This window comes from Pteropus medius, unplaced genomic scaffold (genome assembly GCF_902729225.1).
Source record: "Pteropus medius unplaced genomic scaffold, Ma_sr-lr_union100, whole genome shotgun sequence".
Lineage (NCBI taxonomy): Eukaryota > Metazoa > Chordata > Mammalia > Chiroptera > Pteropodidae > Pteropus > Pteropus medius.
The window spans coordinates 4,149,300-4,174,071 of NW_024354503.1; the positions used below are offsets into that span (position 1 = coordinate 4,149,300).

At 36.8% G+C, this 24,772-nt stretch overlaps 1 protein-coding gene across 6 annotated transcripts; it reads left to right on the plus strand.

Moving 5' to 3' along the window:
* Positions 1-8,458: 8,458 nt before the first annotated feature.
* On the plus strand, positions 8,459-24,153 carry TMEM50A (transmembrane protein 50A). 6 transcript variants are annotated; one of them, XM_039854674.1, is made up of 8 exons: positions 8,467-8,620; positions 8,737-8,927; positions 10,819-10,928; positions 12,729-12,841; positions 14,931-14,998; positions 16,795-16,887; positions 19,352-19,412; positions 23,719-24,153. In XM_039854674.1, the coding sequence occupies exons 3-8, from the start codon at positions 10,830-10,832 to the stop codon at positions 23,762-23,764; spliced, it is 480 nt and encodes a 159-aa protein (XP_039710608.1). In that variant the 5' UTR covers positions 8,467-8,620; positions 8,737-8,927; positions 10,819-10,829; the 3' UTR covers positions 23,765-24,153. The 6 variants fall into 6 exon arrangements, with proteins under 6 accessions (XP_039710612.1, XP_039710606.1, XP_039710610.1 ...); XM_039854672.1 differs by lacking the exon at positions 8,737-8,927 and having other exon boundaries at positions 8,462-8,620; XM_039854676.1 differs by lacking the exon at positions 8,737-8,927 and having other exon boundaries at positions 8,462-8,620; positions 10,819-10,922.
* The last annotated feature ends 619 nt before the right edge of the window (positions 24,154-24,772 follow it).

A 24,772-nucleotide genomic window follows, 5' to 3' on the forward strand; every position in this document is an offset into this window, starting at 1 on the left:
CTGCAAAAGCATACCTTCTATGGGTAAACTTATTTACGGTTTTACCTTTGGTTAATTCACAAGCTCAAGTGAGGGCAAATAATTCTTCAGGTTGGGTCAAATTAAGTTGAGGAAGAACTTCTCTTTCTAATAATTCATGTTAAGTAGTAACAGCATATCGAGCCTGATATTTCCCTGCAGAATTTTTTGCCTAGGAATTATCAACATAGAGTATTAATTCCAGATTGGCTAATAGGGTTTCCTGTAAATCTAATCTAGGAGTCAAATTTTGAGAAACCAACAGTTATGAGTCTCTCCTTTGTTGGGTAAACATAGGAAGGTAGCAAGGTTTAAAGAGTCACAGCAAAGAATGTATAGGTTTGAAGGAGACTAGGAACAGAATCTCATAAAATGTTGGTCTACTGACAGAAATGCTGTAAACGCTCAGTATTTAGTAAACTTTCTATAGCATGAGATATAAATAACCTGGAGATACCAATTATTTCCCTGAATGAGTCCCGGGGAGGATTCCACTATTTTAGTGGCTACAGGTACTACATTTAAACATTTTTACCATGCCCTGACTACTGGATCCAACTGCAGGCTCTAATCTGTAGGCTATAGGTCTAATTGTCCCTCCACGTTTTTGAGTGAGGACTCCTGGATGAACAATGTAAAAGGGTTTAATATAGTTGGGAAGCTCTAATACAGGAGGATTTTATAAAGCCCATCTGAGTTCAGTAAAGGCTTCCTCATGTTTCATTTCTCAAGAAAGAGGTTCTTGGGCACTATTTTCAGTTCTAAGTGGAGAAGTCAATAAAGAAAAAATTGACTCAGCACCTAAAATATTCCATAAGCCTGAAGAATCCTCATAGATCTAGGATAATTTTGAATAGTATTTATTCTTTCTGAAGACAGAAAGATTCATTTTACAGATAAGTCATGACCTAGATAATGAGCCATCTCTCGTGAGAATTGAAGATTATCTTGAGAGGCCTTAAGTCCTCTTATGAGCCAGTTGTTTCAACAGATATGTTGAATCAACTCCTGAGTTCTCTTTAGATAAGGAACAAAGAAGTAAATCATCTACATATCAAATCAAGGTAGAATTTCTAGGTAATTGCAGAGTGTTTAAATCCTGAAGTAAAACTTGTGAAAAGTACAAGGGTGCCTTGGTAGATCCCTGATATACTAACTGTTCAAGTATACTATTGATTTTTCCAAGTAAAAACAAGCAAATAATGACTCTTTTTGCCTAAAAGATGCTAAAGAAAGCAGAGCATAAGCCCACAACTGTAAACAATTTGGATTTGGTTGGTGTATCTGCCAAGAAAATATTTGAGTTTGGTACCATCAGAAACATTAGTATTATAACCTTCCTTCTTTCCTTATTTACAGGATCTCCATTCCCGTCCATGGGTTTATTTATAGGCAAAATAGAGTAGTGCAAGGAATGGTACAGGAAATAATAAGCCTCTGACTTACTAAATCTCCTGTGGGAAGGGTTAGCCCTTGTGTAGTTCAGGTTTAAGGGGTACTGAGGCAACTTAGGAAGTGGTTTAGACAGATTTGAATTTTAATGGGTTTGGTGGTACTTTTGACTTTTTCCATATCTGTGGAAGAAGAGGCACCTAGGATATTAGGGATTTCAGGGGGATCGTAGCATCTAAACACTTATGGAATTTCAACCTTTCGTCAGAGCAATCAATTTGGGCTCAGAGAACACATAATTCTTCAGTGTCTGAGAGTCTGGAAATTCTAAGATTCTTTCTCTTGAAGAAAACTTTATTTGGCCTCCTAATTTAGAAAGCAGGTCTCCACCTTGGAGATTCACAGGGAGATATCACATAATAGAAAGGCATGACTTTCAGAGAAAGGGCCAAGTGTAACAGTTATGGGTTCCAATAAAGGAACTCTGTGAATTTGATTGGAAACTCCCACTAATGAAATATTTTTATTACTCTGAGGAAGTTCTTCATGTATCATGGTGTTTAAAGGAGATTGAGCTGTTCTGGTATCCACCAATCTGGGACAAATTTTTCCATTTAAGTTTAGTTTTTCTGTGTTGATGTAAAGGAATTATTGTAAGTAGTTTACTGGGCAATTCTTTGGAGCCCTGCATTGTTGACAATTATCTAAGAGTTGAGAGCTTTCTCTTATAGGGCTCCTGGATTGTTTAATAGGCCCTCTATTTAAAAGTGGGCAGTTATTTTTTTAATGTCCCTTCTGTTTACAATATTGACAGGTATGTCTATCAAGAGGGGCAAAATGTGAAAGTGGGAGAGGATCTCCTAAAATTAGGTCAAGATCCCTGTAATTGTTGCAATTGTAAGGCCATGAGCTTATTTGATTAATAGCCTTTTTTTCTGCTCTGTTGTTCTTTCACACCATTAGGCAAGATGTTAAAGCTCCAGGAGAGGAGTAATTTCCCATTCTAACTTGTTCTTCTTTAACAATCATTCAGTTCTGAGCAAAGCCCATTAACAAAATGGGCAACCTGCAAAACCAGGCCCTAGGTCTCTGAGACAAGAGCACTGTCTAAATACTACTTCTAAACAAACTCAAGATATCTACCACTGGTTCATCCCTTTTTGTCATTTACAGGATTGTATTATGGCCCAGTCAATTCTCATATGAAAAACTTTAGGAATTGCTTCAATAAGCCATTGACTTATTTTTCTTCCTTTTTATATTCTACACCTGGAGACATGTTTGGTGGGGTCTTGAATCTTTGATAGGGTCTTGAAGTTATTTTTTAGCATTTCCTGGACTCCATATCATATGAACAAACTGGTACATATCAGGAAGTCTAGGATCATAGGCACCAAGAAGAATTTTAAATTCTTCTATAAATTTAGTCTTAGAACAATTTTAGGTTCTGAAAAAATTAATTAGAATAGCTCGAAACTTGACTCAAGACCAGATTTAAATTCAGCTGAGGCTAGAATGCCTGGTTCATTAGAAGGTCTTTCCTTAAAGGGCATCTGATTATTTAGAGAGTTGGGGAAGGGGATGGAGAAAAAAAATCAAAAAGGTTAGCAGATTCAGAATAATCAGGTAAAAGATGAAGAGGAGCAGAGGGATTAGTTGGCGATCCCTTGAATCATTCATGTCAGTCAGAGCTTTAGTCTTAATTTTTCATTGATTCATTATAATGATTTTAGAGAGGCTATTTTAGAGTCATTTTGTCTTTTGGAGGCCTCCATACCCATGAAAGAATGCATTCCATTATTTTTGAAAGGTTCAGGATCATCTCTTTTCTCAAGTTTCCCTAAGGTGGACGATCTTATCAAAGTTCAAGTTTTCCCAAAATAGTCTCTGTAATTCCAAGTTATCTTTTATAGAGTGCAAACCATTTTTCAAAAAAGGGACAAGATCCTGTCCTTAGTGGGTATACATACAGGAAACAGGAATTTTTGAGAGAGGTGCAGAGTTTTGGATCAGTTTTAGATTAAACTCATGTTTGTCTTTAGATTCTCTAAAATAACTATATCTATAGACAGCCAATAATTTTACCTCTGTCTAGAAACACAGGGAATCATGGGAAATTTCTCCTTACAGACCAAGAGGTGACCAAGAAGCTTCAACAAAACACAGGTATGCACAATCAAGTCAGAGAGCTCAAAACACAAAGAGAGCAGAGATCAGACCCAAGAGACTTACCCTAAAACCCCGTGTTCGATGAGAAAAGAGTGAGCACAATGAGCTTGGTAGGTACTTGCACCTAGTTACTCACTGGCCTTGGGGCTCATCAGGGGGTTGTCTTCAGATCCCACTTCTGACACCAAAAACTGTCAAAGATGAAATCAGATCAAATTAAAATTTGAGTTTTTCATGTGTACAAAAGAAAGGTTCATAAACTGGGAGACCTCAGACTAAAAATGGCAAGATGTTCAGAGGCACATCATTACAGGATGGTTTATAACGTGAGACTGAGAAAGGTTTTAACCTTCACTATGATTACAATGCTTACTACAACGGGGGTTTCCAACAGTAAAGGATTGATAAAAGTGATTATCTTATGCTATTTTAGAAAGATAATATGTTTCATTTATGATTATCAGAGGCAATTACAAGAAATCATCTAAATTAAGTTTCACTTATATGGCCTAACTGGTTTTGTCTGCTCAAGGAATTTTTAAGCTTAGACTCCATTTATTTTCTCTTAACAGACCCAATTCAGCCTACACGGCCCTTTCTCATCCCCTCAGCCAAAAGTGATTGTTTGGTGTTTTTCTTTAGTCAAGGATAGTTGGTACTTGTCGGGGGGAAGTACCCAAAGAAAAATCAACTTAAAACAGGGACCAATATACCATAGTTAAGAAGAATAAAATGACTGATCATAGGTAAAGCCAATCTGGAACAAAGTCATAACAGACCAAAAACAAAACAAAACAACAAAACACACATACCATAATATAATAGATAATAATTATACATAAACGTTATTACTTTAACATAAAAACATGAGAAGTGTTTACAAGACAGGTGTTTATAAACTTGAAAATATGTTGTTATTCACCTTTCACTTACATAAATGCTATTATTCAAAAAAAGCAGGACTAGATAACAATGACAATTAGTAATAAAAAACAAATAATGTATGAGAAATACGTAACAGTATTTTTATGTATTTCTGTCCTCTGATACAGAAGTTAACTTTTAAAAATTATTGAATACTTAAATTGTATAGGCTACATTATTCTATATTCTTAAGATGTAAAAGGATAAGACTATAAAAGAACATAACACAATAAGATTATCTAAACAGACAGTGCTTATATTTATTAAAAAATAACAATAGCATGTTTCTTTCATTCTCATGATACAGTAGGGGACTTTTGTTCTGTTTCCTTTCCCAATAATACTTCTCTGAACTGTCTGCAGCCTTTAGGATATCCTTTTCTTTTATGCAGTAGTAAAACTGAATACAGTCAAATGTAAAATTCTCCTTGACTTGCAGCTGTGCTCTTAGCAAGCCCACATTACACTGATTACCGGTGTCAGTCCAATGTGATGACATCAATCTAAATATCCTCTCAACAAAAACATTTGAGCATGGAATACTTAAGATTTTGCTTACTAGTAATGGCAGGTTTTTAGACTTGTGGGAATTCATTTTCAGCTCTCCAAAGATGTCCATCCATTTTTTATCTACAGGCTTGTTTTGATAAAACAGCTGTTTGTCGATCAGGTCTTTTGCACCTATAAATTCATCATAGAGGTTATCCATGTCTAAAATGTCCATCATTTTTAAACATTCTGAAGCACACTGGATGTCACTGTAAGTTAAACCTTTCTTTCTCAGAGAAAATGGTTTTAAAGCACAGAGATAATTTGAACTTGTGAAATCAAAATTGGATTCCAAAAAAGTTATAGTTCTAGTAAAGAAATTGAGAAAGTCCTGTTTAACTTGGGTGCCTTTTTCTGGTGACACTTTTTTTCAGTTTTAAAGCAGTCTTCATTCCAAAAAGTGAGTCATTTTTCGCTGCATGAGTTTTTGTCACAACCTACACATAAAATCAAATAACTCCAGTGCAGACAGTTTATCTTTTTTAGGCTCCTTATGGCCTCTTCAAAGATCATCAAGCAGTTCTGGAGAAAGAGCATATAAATTTCTGTTGTATTGTAATCTTTTTCTCCATTCTCACACTCAATGTATTCCCAATTAGAGAAGGACATTCTCTTTTCCCACACTTTGAAAATAGAATTTTAGCGCAGGCCAACATTTTAACATCTTTTCTGTGGCTGGTAACAATGACAGCCATCTTGTAGGCATGAACCCTTAGAAAACATGGTCATAATATTCACAAAGTTAAAAATTAAACTTGCACTAGCTCCATACAAAGCACAACAGTTAATTGAATTGTTAACACTCATGATTAGAACTTAAGCTGCTCTGAAAGAATACTACAATGGATTTGTTACTGTGAACCATAAATCAGAGTTGCCAATATCAGTGATCAATGGAAAGCAGACAATTGCCATTAAAACTGGTGTTGTCTTCCATCTCTTTTTTCAGGGGCCATAATATGGGTTTTGTATCCCCTCCCCCAATCTCTGGCACTCATAGCTGAAAACCAGACTTTTTTTGTCCAGGAGGGGTTTGTTGGAACATGAGACTTTCAGGGTCACCAAAAATTAAGTTTGTTATCGTCCCATTTTCATAAGTGAGAGCCTGTCTACTATTTTCAGATCTGTTATTTTGAATTTAACAATTATATTTAGCTACACTTTCTGAGAAGAGTAGTCTAAGGTAAATCAAATAAAAAAAATGGCTAACTAGATCTTTCTGGCAGTAGTTTTTCTGGATATTTTATTTGGATAAATCTGGCTTATCTCAAACTTTGCAGTATTTGGTACAGCTGATACATGGTTTCTTTTTTTAGCTACAGGAACAGTTCTGAGACTAGCTGGTAAGTCAAGGTAGACTATTCCTAAGGATTTAGCTGCACTAGTTTTTCCTATTTCTAACAGTTCCATCTTATCTACAAAGGACAAAAACAAAACCATTAATTCCATGGCATACTCCAAAAGGGCTAAGAATGACAAATTAAGCATGTACTTCATTATAATAGTAATATGAAAATGCTCACTTATATTTATAAAATATTTGACAATCATGTTAATGCAAATGTATGTAAAAAGGCTGAAGACAGAAAATAAAAACAGAATGTTAATATCCTTCTTCCTCCACAGTCTTCAGTTAACTTGTTAGAAGCTGAAGGCAAGATTTGTTAAATGGTGCTCAGAGCTGGTAAACGAACATTAAGTCATTAATAGGTATTAAAAGGGTTCCATTAAGAATTGCCTACACTAGATTCCTCCACCTTGAGACTTTTTAAAAATTTTATTTTACACCTTGAGACATTTAACAATCACAATGAACCTTTAATTCTAAGGGGTAAGAATGATGTCCATTTGAAAACAGTCTAAACCATCAGAAGGATGGGAGCTAAAAGTAAACAGATCAAAATGTCAACAATTTCTGAATAAATAAATAAATAGGCTATAGATTGTACAGAAGTTTTGTTTACCAGTCAGTTAACCCCTGCCCCCAACCCAGTTACAGAGATTTCATGCATCAAAGGAAATCAAAGAAATTAAACGACCCAACAACTTTGGTTCCTTAGCTTACTCATATTACCCTATATGTAGAAAAGGTGAACCTATGTGCCTGTGTGCCTCTCTTAACGAAAAATAACTGACCGACCGACCTACCCACCATTTTTACTTGAGCGAAATGGGCTTCTGCTCCCAGACCTCTTCCTGGATCCCTTCCTCCAACTATTGTGTTCTTTCTTGTACGCCATAGAGTTAAAGCCGTAATACTGTCGCCCCCTCGTGATTGTGTTGGTCCTTCTGTTATACGACTTTCCCGAGAGCGGGACCTGCTGCGGGATCGCGTGTGGCTCCGCGAGTTGAGACCGCAAGTGGCGCTTGGACCTTTTCTGCTGGCGCCTTCTGGAACGAGACAGGATCTGATCCCCGGACGACCACCGATTGGAGAAGCTGGAACGGAACTGAGAGCTTCTGGAATTGAGGGCGAGCCGGCCACAAGTTGTTCATGTGGATAAGACATCGTTGCTTCCATCTTTTAAAAAGGGTCACTTCCCAAAACCCTGATTACCTCATAAAGCAGAGGTTCTTACCAGGATGATTTACCCCATGAGGGGCTATTTGGCAGTCTGGAGACATTTCTGGTTGTCACAACTGGAGGAACGACACGCACTGAGTGAGGCTGGGCATGCAGATAAACATCCCACAGCGCATAGAACATACCCCCATAAAAAGAATTATTTGACGCTAAATGTCAATAGTGTCTATGCTGAGAAAACCTGCCTTAAAGCAAAGGAGAAAAAAGGTCAAATCTCAGAAGTAGGTCATGGAATTGGGATTAGGGACGCACAATACCCCGCACGAAGAACCAGGACGTCGCCACCTCCCGGGAGTGACTCAGAAAACATGGTCACAATATTCACAAAGTTAAATTTAAAGTTAAATTCACAAATTTTATACTCTGAAATAGCTCCTCTTAGAGGCGGAGCTTCGGCGAGGGCGGGGCCAGGCTCTGGGAAAACAAACAGACTTAGAAACCATGATAAGGGCTGGGGGGCGGGGCCGCAAACCTGCACCCCGCCTTTTGCAGCGCGCGGAGCCGGGCACTTTTCCTGCTACCTACACCTGAGATAACTGTGAGACCGACCCCAGCACTAGAAAACTTACCACCTCACTCAAGACGAATACAAAAGCCCAAAAGACGCCTACCTTTCAATAACTTAGGACACAGAGCGACTTCTCTCACCCACCTTTGAAAAGTGTACTCAAACTACCTCTACCCATGCACAGCTGCGACTGGGCAGCGGAAAGCCCGCGCAGCTGGATCCTCGAGCATGCGCAGAGCCTCCGCGCGGTGAGCGTGCCTCCCTCTGGCCCTCCCCCCGCCCTTTCTCCTCCTATCGCGCGCCCCTCCCTCCGTCCCTGTCTCCGCAGGCGCGACCGAGCTTCGGGGGCGGTGCTGCTTCATCCGGGCATCCGGTGGCCTGGGGTTGTTTTGTTTTCTTGGCTGAAGCTGGGAGCTTGAGGGTTCCCACCGCCGCGCTACACCGGGCTTCGGACCACTGCACGGGCGGGGCTGGACGTAAGTGCCAGGAGGGAGTGGGGGAAGGGGAGGAACCGCCGTGGGCCGAATAGTGCTTGGACCTGGGACTCTGCCTGGCTGATGCTGACGGGGTCGTTGCCTCCACCTCTGAGAAGCTGCATACTGGGCTGCGCCTCGCTGGACCCTTCCTGGCCACTTCCTCCGGACCTGTGTCCGGCAGGCGGCGGGAGACGGCGACAGCGTCTGGACTCCGCCAGGCTGCCGGACCGCGCCCTTCCCTGGGACTCTAAGGATCTCTGCAAAATCACCTTGCTCCTCCTACTTTAGAGCTGGAGAAACAGACCAGGCAGGTTCACACGGCGAGGGAGGTGGCCAAGCTAGAGCTAGTTCCCAGATCCTCCAAATCCCAGTCCACGTTCTACGCCTAGAATTCCCAGAATCTGGAGGGCAGAATTTGGGCACGAGTGTGCCAGTAATACAGCAAAGGAAAATGGATTCGGGGCGGGGTCATAGGGATGAAACGAAAGTAAGACATACTGGAATGCTATTCTTCACAGGGAAGAATAAAACGAGTGAATTTTCAAAATTAAATTTGCCTTAAAGGAGAATTAGCACTGGTTGTAATCACAGTTTTTATTACTTAATTTTATAAAGAAGGTTACAGCTGCATTCATTGCTCTTTTATAGGATGTCATGTTTTCGGACAATTATGATTGCTGGCTACAGAGTAACAACGGACGGGTTCATGTTCGCTGTAGGAGTTTAGGTGTTTCTTGATTAGCAAATTATGCGTAATTCTGGCTTTTTCATACTCTGAAATAGATAATATGGCTATGTCTCAAGCTAGGTTTGTACAGCTTATCCTGGAGGAATGTTTTATGAAACTTAAGACATTTTAGGTTGGCCCTGTTAATTTTATCTATGGTCATTTAGCTTGGGTTTTTTTTCTTTTTTTTTTTGGTCTGAATTAACATTAATTTCGATTTTGTGCTCTTGGGTTTGAAACCTCTGTTAGAATCAGAGATAGAGATATTAAAATGAAATGATTGTTTACGTAGAAATGATACCAAAAGCCAGGCTTGGAGAAGGAAAAAATAATGAAGTGAAAGGAAGTGATGTGGGCAGCGGTTAAGACCTGCAGTGCATTGTTCAGTCTATTAATCTGAGTGTGAAGAAACACATGTTCTCTAATAAAACGTATAAATTCCTAAGAGAAATATTTTTCATCTGAGTGCATGCTTTAACTCAGAGCCAGTTTATCACTTGTCTCCTTTATGTTAGTGCTCCTGGACTATAAACAACAAAATCATATAATAACTTCGTCTGGATTTAAAATTAATAATTACTATTAAAATGTTAAATATTTGGATACCTATCTTTGTTCATATTACTTAAATGTACCAAAACCACCTTTTATTTATTTTCATTGAGATATACTTGACACGTACAACATGATTGGATATGCTTATATATTGCGAAATGATCACAGTAACTCTAATATCCATCACCACACATACAGCTTTTTTTCTTTTCATGAGAACTTTCAAGATATACTCTCAGCAACTTTCAAATATCCAATACAATATTTATTATTCACTATAGTCACCCTGCTGTACGTTACATCCCCAGGACATATTTATTTTATAATTGCAAGCCGAAGCCATCTTTTAAATTAAGAAAAATACTGAAGGAATCCAAATTTTGTTTCCCAAAGTTATAATGTAGAAATTTATCGGACGCTAAATCAAATATTCTAAAAAAGTATACATACCCAAACTGAAGTACGGTTTACCTTTGAACAACACAGGTTTGAACTGGCAGGGCTACTTATACACAGATTTTTTCAATAAATATACAGTCCGCCATCAGTATCCCTGCGTTTTGCATCTCCAGGTTTCCCATCCCTGGAATCCACAGATTGTATGAATTATTCTGCACCATTTTATATAAGAGACTTGAGCATCCTTGGATTTTGGTATCTGCAGGGGTCCTGGAACCAATCTCTCACGGATATCAAGTGATTGTAGTTAAGCTTTTGGGGAGTCAAAAGTTATATAGATTTTCCTCTGTGGGAGTTGGGCACCCCTAAACCCCTTCGTTGTTCAAGGGTCAATTGTATTTGTAACTTCACTTTCATTAAATTATTCCTGAACTGTTCAATAATTTCTAAGAACATAAGGCAAGTTTGAAGCTAGGAAATAGAAGTACTTTATTTAATTTTTGTTTGTTTTTTTAAGTGACCTGAAAAATGTCTGGATTTCTAGAAGGTTTGAGATGCTCAGAATGCATTGATTGGGGGGAAAAACGCAATACAATTGCTTCCATTGCTGCTGGTGTTCTCGTAAGTGTCATAATTTGGGCCTTCATTATTGTGGTTTTTTGTTTTTATGTTTTGGATTCTGTATGTTTTAAAATATATACTATTTATTTTATCTTTGACCACTGAATTTATTTTAATAAATGTTGGCATTTTGTTTTATTTATGAGGGGGTTGAGTTATTCATTTCATTCCAACTCTTAGTTGAAATTATGGTTTTAAATTTGATTAGTAGATTGATTATTTTTCTTTAACTGCATGGTAAAAATGGTATAAGACAGTATATTTTATACATTTATTCACTATATGGATTTTGCCTCCTCTTAACAAGTAAATTAAGTTACCGGGAAATATTTAAGAAACAATTAGGTCAAAACCAGGCCAGAGATATCATTGCATTTTTCCATAATTTGGAGTTAACTTTCTCAGTCTTGTTAAAAAAAACAAACAAACCAGGAAACTGATTAAAATATGTTATTTAGAAGTAACTTATAGTATAAAATTCTTATTTAGCCTATATTTTTCCAAATAATGATCAAATATAAAACTACTGTAGAATTCTGCTCTTATAAACATAAAAAAAGTTGAATTTTAGTCTGTGAGGAAAGTAAATATCTTGAATATATTAAGCTGAGGATTAAAAAATAGTGAATGTAGGAGGAGGGAGGAGGTAGATGGGGCAAAAGAGGTCAAATACGTGGTGACAGAAAGAAATCTAACCATGAGCAGTGAACACGCAATGCAATAGTTATATGTGTATATGTGTGTATGTATGTGTGTGTGTATATATATACACCTTACTGCCAAATTGTACAGCTGAAACTTAGTGTATTTCATTCATCAATGTCACCATAATAAAAAGAAAGTAAATGAGTATTTGTGCTAGGTAGTAAAAATGTCATAAAGTATGGATCTGTCTATAACCTCACAAAAATAATTTGATTAGCCTGAAATCATTATTTTTAAATAATTGTCAGAAGATGGTACGTCTAGAGCTAACTGGGTCAGGGTAAGGAGTGGCGGTAAAGAAAGGGGTTACTTTCAAAACTTTCTAAGCTACTTGTCAGAATTTGTTTAAAATCTTATTGTAAGTTTTCGCTCAGACGATAAAAAACATTTGTGCAGTTGAATGTGTTTTTCATTATAGAGTTACCCTTGATAATATCCGGAACCAGATTCAGTTAAGATAAATTATAATTTGGCATTTAAACTGAATTTAGCATCACACCTGAAACCATCTGCAGACTGCATTGTAATTTGTCAAAAGGAAAAGCAGAACTGCGCCATGTCTTATCTCACAACATCAAGAGGATAGCTGTACTTCTATCAACAATAATTATTCCCCCATGTTGATTTTTTTTTTTTAACTTTTCAATACACGTATATATCAGCAACAAGCCACTCCTTTCCTCAGTTGAAATCTGAATCACTTTTTTCTTTCCTCCTGTTGTGGGATATTGTAACTTATTTCTACTTCACGAAATTGGATTACAGACTTTATTATGACCATATAAAATAATGATTGAAGTAGACTTAGGAAAAAAGTTCATATTAGTAAATAATAGTTGCTGCCAGACTTCAGGGTATCTAATGTTTTTTAAGGGCATCTGATATTTAATCAGTTATTAAGCCATGTGTAAATTAAATGTAAGAAACTGATGGAACATTGACAAAATTTTTGAAATTCATTGACAAAAATTTTTGAAATTCATTGACAAAAATTTAGAAAGTATCGCTTCACTTAGATACCTTGCTTTCTTTTTAGCTAGTAAGATATGAAATTACTGTAATTTCTCATTGATATCAACTTCTGTTGTTTGTTTCTTTTAGTTTTTTACAGGCTGGTGGATTATCATAGATGCAGCTGTCATTTACCCCACTATGGACGACTTCAACCATTCATACCATGCCTGTGGTGTTATAGCAACCATAGCCTTCCTAATGTAAGTATCATTGTTAGTGACACTAATTACACAGAGTGTCACAATAAAAATGTTTTACATAGAGTTGAGTAGATTTAAAGTTGTGAAATGTTATTAGATTAACATTAGGCGTGATTTAAAATTCAAATTGTAGAGGACTTATAATCAACGGCCCTCTTTTCTGTTCTTTTACCTCTCTCTCCCTCTTCCACTTCCCACCTTCTGTCCTTTTATTTCTGTACTGCTAATGTTTATAATTTTATTTTTAGGTCGAAAACCATGTGCTTTAACGGTTTATTTATTCATCCAACAAATATTTGTCAAGCATTTATATTCTCAGACTGCTCTAGGAACAGGAAATACAGTAGTGAATAAAACGGGAAAATCCATGCTTTGATGCACTCTAATGAGTGAGGCAAATAGTAACAAAAGTGAAATAAATATATAGCATGTTAGATAATGAGAAGTGCCAGCGAGAAGAAACAGAAGGGGGACATGAGATGTCAACAGGGGCTGTAGAAATTTTAAGTCAAGTCAAGGAAGGCCTCACTAAGAAGGTGATTTTTGAGGAAGGACTTGAAGAAATGAAGGAACTCATTTTGGGGCTATATGAGAGAATCATTCCGGACAGAACAGCAGGTACAAGGTTCTCTATGGCTTGGAGACCAGTATAACTAGAGTAAGGGGTCAAGGTAGTAAAAGCCAGAAGAGTCTGAAGAACTGTTCCAGACTGAGGAAACTAAAGACACATTAGAACGATGTACTCCTTGATTCTAGACAGGATCCTTTTTCTCTTAAAAACATTATCGGGACAGCTGGGGAACTTGAATGAGGTCTGAAGATTAAATGATGATAATGGATCGTTGTTCATTTCCTGATTTTTGTGGTGGTATTGTGGTTCCTTAGAACTGCCTCGTTTGTGGGAAATACATACAATTGTATGTCTCGTTTATAGTAAGTACAGTTTCTGGGGTTATGAGGCATCATGTTGGCAACTTTCAAATATTTCAGGAAAAAAAATTTGTTTGAACTAGCAAGTTTTCTGTAAGTTTGAGATTATATGTAAAACTAGTAATGCCAGAGAACAGATAAAGATGGTTTGTTTGAGAATGTGCTTAATAGTGAAGACTGTCAAGGCAAGAGTCTTGGCTGTCTGCCAGAAGGTTATGAAGTTATTCAGATGACTCAGCAAGGAGAAACAGCTAAGAACCACTAATCTAGTACCATCTGCGTTTTTTTTAAAAATACGAAGCTTGTTTTAAAATATATTTTATATACCAAATAATTTAGTTAATATGGAGGTCATTGAAAATAATTATGAGTGTTTTAATCATTCTAAAACTTAGATTTGAATGAATAAAGCCATCATATTATCGTGAAAAAAATTAGAGTTCATATATTCAACACATTTATTGAACACCTACCTTGTGCCAAGCCCTTTTTAACTTGATATACTGTGACCATTTTCCTATGACATTTAAAAAAAATTTTAAAGGGTATTTCTAAAGAAGATAAGCCTATCTCAGTTTAGAGTGGTACTCTGTGAAAGTCAGTGAAAGACTTTTTATGTTTGGAACATGTATCAGGAATTGAGAAAACAAGATTTTACTACTTGAATCTCTTTGTGTTGAGTATGTCTGAGATGTACAAATGGCAAAGTAGATGGGAACAAGCTAAAGATCCTTCCAATCTTAGCAAGATATAATTTCGATAATTTTTTTATTGAGGTGTAATTGACTATTTTGAGAATTTCACTCTCACATTTTAACAGGCATCAGAATCACCTAAAGAACTTGTTAAAACTCAAGTTGCTGAACCCCATACCCAGAGTTTTTGCTTCCGTAAGTTTGGGTGGGGCCAGAGAATTTTCTTTCTAATGAGTTCCCAGATGATGCTGATTCTCCTGGTCTTGGGACTGTGACCACTGCTTTAAAGGGTATCTGATTGAAGGAACTTGAGTAAGTTACTATGAGCCCATTACTCAAGACTCATGAGACCTGACCTTAATTTGAGGAACTCTTAGTTTATTGTATCTGGTAACTTGATGTCATGGATGGTCTCCTTTTGGAGTCAAAGACCCTGATTTCTTGATTTTATTTTATTCATACAGGATTAATGCAGTGTCAAATGGGCAAGTCCGAGGTGACAGTTACAGTGAAGGTTGCCTGGGTCAAACAGGTAAATAGATATCTTACTATGGTAAGCAATATCTTACTATTATGCTGCATCCTTAAAGTGAGAATTATACATGGAAAGGCCACTTGTTTAACTCTTTCAGATCAGGGTTAGGATGGAGGTGTTTCTAGAGAGGAGGTTATAGGTTCCAAGGCATAAGATAAAAATTGCAGTTGGTCTAAGTTGGCTTTATGGTACAGAATATGCAGTTTTGAGTATGTGTAGATATAAATATGTACAGTATACAGTAAAGAACAGTCTAATAAAGAATACATGTGTGAAGTAGAACTTATAGTACTTTTAGCTATACCATATAAATTCTTTACTTCCCTTTTTTCCCCAACCTCATTTGATTAAATTAGCATTTTGAAATAGTTTAGAATCATAGTTTTTTGTGAGTTGTAAAATACACAATATAAAGTGTACCATCTTAACTATTTTTAAGTGTACAGTTCAGTAGTATTAACTACATTCACATTGTTGAACAGCCGACCTCCAGAACTCTTTTCATCTTGCAGAAATAAATATAATAATAGAATTTTAGCGCATAGATTCACCCAGGCCCTTCCTTTTCAACTGAGGAACTCATGTCCCTTGGACTTCATTGCTGTGTACCTGAGGTAGGAAGAATACAGGACACGTGTGGCCCAGCTTCCTGGTGGACAGATAGTTATTAAGCAATTTAAATGGTAAACCTGAAATACTACATCCATACAAAAGTAAACTCGACATAGGCAAATTAAAAGCGACTTTTTTTTTTTTTTTTTAATAAAACAGGAGAAACCACTAGTCAGCTCTGGTCGATGTTTTCAGGCTCTCCTTGGTTCACTCTCTTCATAGATGAACTTAAGTAGAAGAGATACAGAAACACTGATCTACCGCAGAGGAATAGGTGAATGTTAGCAGTTAGTGTTGACGATAATAAGACAATAATAATTAGAGCTAGGACTAGAATATGGCCATCATATCTCTAAATAAAATTCGTTAACTAGCATTAAGTTTTGGGGTCCAGAGCCAGTTCGTATTTGTTTTACTATCACATCTATGAGTAACAGCTTATTATTTCATAATTACTGTTTTATATTTTGGAGACAAAATCAAAAATTTATATATAATTTTTTTGCTGTGCTTTATTGAACAGAGCAGTGTTTTTATTAAAATTCATTTGTGCTAAACATCTCAGAATTCATTTTAGGCAGTCTAATGACACCATTTATTTTATAGCAAATCTGCATAAATATTATATAAATGTGATTTAAAAGTTGATTGTCTTCCTCTCCTAAATAATTTTAATGCAGCTTTTCTAAGTGCCAGCCATGGTAAATTTAAATTTATTTTGCTGCTTGATTTTCATGAAAGTGAAATATGGTAGTGTTTAGATTCCCATATCGCTGAATATGAATTTTTTGTTAAGTATACCTGTGTTTTTGATTGAACGTTCTCTTGGAGAACTTGAAATTTTGGAGCACTATTTCTAAAAGTATATAGAGAAAGAGCCTCTAAATATGGTGCAGTATATTTTGTGAGATTTTCATTGCACAGTTGAGGAAAGTTTGGGGTTTTTTTCGGTATTCATATTTAGGGAAAGTAAACATAGTCACTTAAAATACACAGACCAACAAGAAAAAGGCTACCATTTTCACTGTTAGAAGATACTCAACACGTCTTCCATTCTTATTTTAGACTAAAAACAATTACACGTTTTTTTCTGTTTGGGTTTTTCTTTTTTTTCTGAAAAGTTAATTGAACCGACTGTCTTCATATGAGAACAATTCAGGTAAAATTTTATTTCCTTTAAGGCGCTCGCATTTGGCTGTTCATTGGTTTCATGTTGGCCTTTGGTTCTCTGATTGCATCTATGTGGATTCTCTTTGGAGGTTATGTTGCTAAAGGTAAGAGAAAATACAGCTTACCTTTTACTTCAATGGAATACCGAAATTGTGCATTAAAATTGGTTATTTTGGACTAAAGCTTTCTTTCATATAGATAGGCCAACTATTAGCAATGCATTTATACCTGGAAACTCCCCTTGCCCATCAGTATTTTATTTGTTTGGTATGTTTTTAGTATCCCTTTCTTCTGTATTTTTTCTTCTGATTTAGAGCCTGGGAAGAATGAGACCCAGCTCCAAACCTTGCTCCTCTTTGGCTTCCAAAAACCTCAAAAACAGAATAGATATGTTTTCTACTATTTTGCAAGTTTTGACTTCCTGAATAATATCCATGCAAAATTCTAACATCCTAGAATTGAAATTTATTAAGCTAAGCCTTCCTGATAATATGAAATCATCTCCTTTTAGATAGGAAAGTAAATTAACGTTTAATGTGCTTCTGCTATATAAGGCCAGTTTAAGGCAAACTCAAGAAAAGGTCCTGCTCTTAGATCCTTGGCTGAAAGTTGGACCCGAGGGGCACCAGAAAAATATGAAAACCACTTACTGTTCCAGGCAAAATAGACTATGCTTATCATAGCAAAAATACAATATTAATGATTTGCAAAAACTGGACCAGCAGAAACTGACCTAGCTCACATTTTAACTGTTTACTTCTTTGATTAAAATGTAATTCTTGGATTAAAGACATGGGTTTGTTGAATTTTTATTAAAATCACTTAAATATTATAGACAGAAATGATAGGCATTTTAAAATATTTATATTTTTTCAAGCAATGTAACCAAAAATGTAGAAAAGAAAGAAATGTAAAAGAAACTATAATAATCTTAGTGCTTTTATATATGTGGTGTGTTTCCTCTGGTCTCTTCTGTTTTTATGTAGTTATAGTCATAGTTACAAATACAATTTTGAGCCCAGCTTTTTTCATTTAACATGATATCATAAGTAATTCTCGTCCTGCTACAAAATCTTTGTCACCATCATATTTTAAAAACAGCAAATCACTTTTTTATTATTTGAATTGTGTTAATAACTTGTCCTTTTTATAAAACTGAGATTATAAAAGAGCTTAAAGAAGAAAATAAAATTACTGATCATTCTTTCCCAAATATGACTATTAATATAGAGCCCCTTTTTGTAGGAATGTGTTCATCTCATAGAATTTTAAATTATTTTCCAGAAGTCTTCTGGAGCCAGGTGATGTTTTGAGATTATTAGCAGCAAATCTGTGATTTTATAAAGTTGCTTTTCTACAGGATCTTTATGAGCCATTCTAGTGATAATAGTTATTTAATGTGACCTTCTAACAGAGAAGGCCTAATACAAACCAGCTGTGACAGTGAACAGCAGATTAAAGCTATTCTGAGAAAAAGTTGACAGTTCATCTATTCATAATGCCTCGGTTCATCAGTTAGTAATTGTTGACATAGCTAATACTAGAATTTCAGCTTTAGTCCAGGATAAAATCAGAATGGTCTTGCCCATCTCAGGTAATGGCCACTCTATCTCTCCAGATGTTTAGGCCAAAAACCCTGGGTGGTTAAGGCCTGTCAATGATGACACCTCTCTTTTCATATTCCACATCCAGTCCATCAGCAAATCCTGTTGACCCTGCTGTTAACATATCTCAAATCCAACCTCTTTTTACTATTTCAATTGCTTCCACTCTGGTTCAGTCCATTAGTCTCTTATCTGATTTCCTGAAATAGCCTCCCCACTGGTTTCTATTGTTCCCCTTCCCCCTTGTAGTCTACTCTCAGCACAGTCAGAGGGATCCCATTAAAATATGTCAGCTCATGTCTTTTTCTGCTCAAAACCTCCAGTGGCTTATCATCTCACTCAGGATAAAATCAAAGCCTTCAGCATAACTGCACAGCTCTGTAGGATCTTTACCCAGCAGCCTGCCCCTCATATTTCTTCATCTGTCTCCTGCTTTTTTCCCTTTTGCCCACATGACCATGCCTCTGATATACCAGGGTTCTCTTTCCTCAAGGCTTTTGCACTTGCTGTCCTGCTGCTTCTGCATGCCCCTGCCCAGTCTTCCTTCCTGTCCTTACCCCAGTGTCACCTCCTTATGAGGTCGTCTGTCTATCTTTATAAAATGTCGTCATTCACTGCACTTCCTGTACCTTTCCTGCTTTATTTATTCCTCTTATTTATTCTCTATATCATCTAGCTCCGTGAAGGCGAACTTTGCCTGTTTTATTCTCTGCTGTATCTTCAGCACATTAAACAGTGCTGAACTTAGTATGCACTCAGTAAATATTTGTTAAATGAATGAAAGGAGCTATCATTTACTAAACCATGGCTAGACTCTGTCAAATGTATTATGTCATTTAATACTCAAACCAACCATAGTTACCAGGAAATCAATTATGTTAGGCAGGAAAACTAATATTCAATATATTAGAAACTAAATGTTTTAAGGTGATAAACCTTTAAATAGTCCCATTATTTTTTACAGAAAAAGCCATAGTATACCCTGGAATTGCTGTATTTTTCCAAAATGCCTTCATCTTTTTTGGGTAAGTTTGTTTTGCATTCTTCATTCTAACTTTTTAAATTGTTTGGTTTTTTTTTTGTAATAGTTTATGTCATTTACAATATTTAGTTGCTTAAGTTACCCATCCGGTCCTCCTCCATCATGTTACTGTCATAAAGTATGAAGAATGAGAGATTTTTTTTTTTTTTTTGCCTAGATTGGTTTGCTGCCAACCTTGGGAACATACATTCATTTTAAATATTGCCACCACCTCCCCTTTAATGAAGAACTGTAGTTCATGTAGATTTAGTTATGTAACACTGACAATGCTCATTTTAAATTGGTATCTCTAACAGTTGCTCTTATCGAGAGCTGGCTTAATACTATTTCTCCTTAAAATTTTGTTTCTGGGTACATTTTATAGTTCTTTCTGTCCTTGGTCTTATGTTAGAGATTTGAGGTGTGGAGGAAAAGCCCTAATATTTTTTATCCTTCTGATACAGCGGTAAATTAAAAGATTAATAAAATCCCTAAAAACTTTAATCTTTTATCAATAACCTTCTCTAATGTTTATTCTTTCCTGGACATTTAAAGACTGCGCTTTCCCCTACCCCTTCCATGCCCCCCGCCCCCACTGCCAAAAAGAAACCCAAAAAACAAATTTCTCTTAATCCTTTGCATCAGGAGTTCTTAGCCTTCATTCCACGGGTAGGCTTCTGATGACAGGGAACCACCAGCCATTTCCATGTGCAAGATGTTGGTATTTCTGCTTTTTTCTGGAAAGAGATTTTCCAAGAAGTCTCTAATCCAAAAAAGGTTTAAAAAACTGCTGTACGATTTTAGGACAGTCTATTCTAGGACTTTTCTTTCCCTGTCGCTTCCCACCCATCCCCAAAAAGGAGCTAGATGCCCCGTGTCTACTTGAACCACTCATGAAATACAAATAGTTGCCCTTCAGTAATAGTCAGCAGTTGGTGTTTACACTTACTTCATTTCACCACCAGGCATTTTTGCAATTTTATAAAATTTGGGAATAAGGAAAATGTGAACTTAGATGTGGCAAGATACACAACCTCTTTGGGTCATATCTTGTGTCCTAAAACTAGTGGAGGAAACCCAAAGAGTTTTAAAAAAAATTTTTTTTTAAGCCATTGATTTTATACAGAAAATAATGACCAAAGTTTCTTAAGCCATTATCATGTGTAAGAGACTATTCTTAGTATTTTACATGTAAGTTCTCAGTTAATCCCCATAACATTTCTGAAGGTGGCTCTGTTATTATCATCTCCATTTTATCTGTGAGAAAGCAGTTACAGAGAAGTTAGGTAACTCGTTTGAGATCATGTGGCTAAAATTCTGGCTGTCTGACTCCAGTGTTCAGGCTCTAGCCGCTATGATGATGAAATTTAGGATGAATTCAATTGATATTTTTCTTTCTTTGCTGAGTCTTCAACCAGTTTTTTGATATTAGTTGTTTCTCTTTAAAAAAAAAAAAAAAGATTATAACAGTGTACTTGAAAAATACAAAATGAGTAAAATTCACCCCCCAACTTATGAAATAAAATTTGGGCGAGTTTGTTACTTTGTAGAGTAATGTAGTATGGGTTTATGAGAGGGACAGTGTTGATATTTAGGATTTCTTTTCCTTTCAAGCTGCAGTGCTGAGGCTTGAGCATCTTTAAAGAAGGACCAGGCATCCTGAGCTCACTACTCCAGTATCTCCACAGGGTTAGAGGTGGTCAGGGGAACTCTGTGCCCCACAACTTCAGCCAAAGAAGGTAGTATAACAGGGTCAGAGGCAGGGGTAAGAAAGGCTTCATGATGGACTGGTGTGGGGATTTACTGAGAGGGGCAAGCAGCAGCCCTCTATTGTAAAAGGTAAAGTAAGTTCCACCTTGAGAGGCTGCTTTTGCCAGAGAAGTTACTGTTACAGCAGGGAGGAACAGAGGATTGAGAGGAGGATTTGTGGGAAATTTTTATCTCTTCCAAGGAGGGCAGAAACACATAAATTCTTTCAGTAGTTATCGCGTTTCACAAAACCTTGGAAACCAGACCTTGACTTGTTACCATCTCAAATTAGTTATAATAAATTACTTTTACATGCAAGTTTGGCTAATTTCTTATCTGTTACTATTGTACCTATTAAGTCTAAAAACGAATCAGGTTTTGTGAATATACTGTAAGCAAATTGAAATTAAATTCAGCTCGTGGACACCATTATCAGAATAGTTGTATCAGATTGCCTACCATTCTGATATAACAGAACAATACTCACCAACAGCTTATAAATTACTATTTCAGAAATCAGAAACAGATATCAGTACTAAGGTGACCATCTGGCTGTAGGAGGGGACTGGCTCTTGCTCAAGAAACTTCTTTTTACAGTTTACATCCGTTGGCTAGTGTTCCGAAGTTACTATGTCTCTTGTAAGCTATCTGGAGAGTAGAGGCCCCTAATAACTACCTTGGGTTTTCTTTTTTGTAGCAGCAGGTCTGATATTAACTGGAAGAGCAGAGATCAAATTACCTTTTGGAGGTTTATGAAATCATTTATAGAAAAGAAATTAATATACTTGCAAGAGAGACTATAACTGACTTCTTGGTTACATTTTTGTTTTCATCAAAAACACTCCATGTTTGCCTTTATAAAGGCCTATGAAATCTGTTCTAAATTGATCATTATGATTGCAGACTTAACCTGGAGTATACACCAGTAATTGGAAAACAGATAGGAAAACAAAATGAAAACCAGCACATGCCACTGAAATGTCTACTTTTGTCTTCAATTTCTCCCTCCCACTTAACCCACACATCCAGGCCTTGTTGAATCTGCGTCTGAATTGTCTTTTTTTGTCCATTTCCACTATTCAGTCCACATCATCCCTTCTTGAGCAGTTGGTATTTCTAACTGGTTCCTCCCTCAGCTCCAGTTTTCCTTCATTAATTTTCCTTCTAAAATACAGCTCTAATCCTACCATTTTCCATCTATTCCATTTTTCAGAACTCAGAGCTGTCTGTCTACAAAAGAGATCACCACTAGTGGCCATCCAGCCAAATTCTGCCCACAGTTCTGTTTTATTTAGCCCATACAGTATTTTTTGAGCTGACATTTAAAAATCAAGAGATTTTATATAAAAATCTGGATTTTTGGCTTTTTTTTTTTTTTAACTGGGAGATCTGACAACCCTGGGTTCCACACAGCAACAATCAACAAGCTCAGTAGGTGTTCCTTTAATGTAGGGAGTGCATTTCTGCATAGCACCACTTCAGTCTGGGACTGATTACCAGTTGCCCCCTTTAGTAGAGCATACAGGCTGACACCTGCCTTCTTGGCACATATCAGGCACCTAAGGTCCTTCCCTGTAGGCAGTGTGCCACCCTGGGCAATTGGCTTAGCAAATCTCGGCCACTTCTCTTTCTTATCCTCCTGTCTCTTAAACTAATCTAGCCGTGTTGGACTCTGCCCTGTTCTTCTACACTTCAGATCTCTGTGTCTGTATCTATAGAGATATAGATATATACATATATATCTTCCTATGCATATAATTGCCCTCTTGCCCTTCTTAAACTGAAGGCTGAAGGACAACTGTAGACACTGCCGCTCCGAAACCCTGGACTGTAATCTCTGTGAGGGCATATTCCTGACACGTTGATCTCCTGGACTTTTCCTGAGGCCGAGTGGTCTTTTATTCCTCTTTGCCTTTTGGTATACTGTATTCTCTTCCTGAAACATCTTCCTTCATCATTTCATTAGCTCCTGGACCTCCGAACCTCCCATTCAAACTCCTGCTTATCCTTCAAAGTTTGTCTAACGTTACCACCTCTGTAAATCGTTTTCTAACATATTGAGGCAAAATAAATTCTATATGTTTGTTTCTATGCTCCCTTAACATTTGGTGTATATACCTCCTATTTCCCCCTAATACTTACCACATTGTGTCATCAAGAATGAGAGCAACTTGAGGGCAGAGACTATGTATCTTATTTATCTTCATTGCCCTAGCATGTAGCACCTAGCACCTCAACACTCAGAAAAGTTTGTTGAATGAATTTGATAAAATCAGACATATAATTATTACATACTAAGCATTGGTTAACTTTTTAATAGTGAGATATGTCTCCAATACTCGTAGTTAAAGATGTGGGGAAGCCGTTGATAAATAGTACAGCTGAGCACAGTGGAAGAATTTACTACCTTAGAATGACAAGCTTCTGTTCTGATACATCCCATGGTTTTTTCATGCAACTCATCAGTTCGTCGTTGCTGGTTTCCCACAATTCTACATCTCACCTGTTCTTTCTTTTCCCCAACTTAGCTAGTCATGTGGTGTTTCTCGTTTTATTCGCAGAGGACTGGTGTTTAAGTTTGGCCGCACCGAAGACTTATGGCAGTGAAAGCACCTGATTCACTGCTCCTGTACAGCAGCCCTGCATGGGTTTCTTTGTTGGTGTTATTGTTTTTCCCTACTCACTCCCAGTCTTTTGTGATGCCATTTTCTAAACGTATTTCTGAGTACAGTCTCGGCTTAAATTTGTGTAATACTAAAATCATGAGAACTCCCTATTTAAACAACAACAAAAAAAACTCTTGTGGTATGCATTTGATTAACTTATAAAATATTAAAAAGGAATATTTCATGTGAGTAATTTTTATGAAGTTTTATCATGGTATAATTTGTAAAAATAAAAATAAATTTCAAAAGAAGTTATGGACCATCTTATATGAGTATTTGTCATATCCAAGGTCCACAACTACAATTAAAATGCTTTGAAGATATAATGTGTTTATTTAAATGTGGCCTCTTCTGTGTCAAATGTTAAGTAAAATATAAAATTTTCTTGTTTTTAAAAACTATTCGGTGGTCAGGATTCTTTCTCACTATACTTTTGCTCGGTTTATACAGTTTTGCCAAAAATTCTATGAACATTTCAGTGTAAGTAGCTATTAAGGGTCTCCTAAGAGGTGAGAACGGCTCCTGATCCAGCCACCAGGCTCCTCACAAGTGTCCCTTCTGTGCCACTGATTCAGTGGGGTGGGGGAGGGGGCTGGTAATAACTCAGCTATTCACACGGTTCTAGTGGGACGCACAGTCACTCTACACCTACCATTGAAGGAAAGAGGAAAAGGATAGGGCCTTGACACTATCCCTTACTCGGGTGACGAATTTTGTTGTTTTGGTGTTTGATAATAAATTGGATTCCATATTTCGTTGTATCTCTGTACTGAACCACTAAGATCAAAATAGACCAGCAAGGTCACTTGTAATTACAAACATTAACTCCTGGGAATTCTCAGTCCGTTCCTCTTTGAACCCGGTTATCCCCAAGCTCCCCACCTTGGCAAAATGAGAATTTTTTTTTTAATGAACTAGCTAACTGTGGGGTACATGTTCTTCAGACATG

Excerpts from the sequence above, each read along its gene's own strand:
- TMEM50A (XM_039854672.1), top strand. The coding sequence starts at position 10,830 with ATGTCTGGATTTCTAGAAGGTTTGAGATGCTCAGAATGCATTGATTGG. Across the intron at positions 10,929-12,728 it reads CTGCTGGTGTTCTCGTAAGT|TTTTTTACAGGCTGGTGGAT; the intron begins GTCATAATTTGG and ends TGTTTCTTTTAG. Across the intron at positions 16,888-19,351 it reads TGGAGGTTATGTTGCTAAAG|AAAAAGCCATAGTATACCCT; the intron begins GTAAGAGAAAAT and ends TATTTTTTACAG.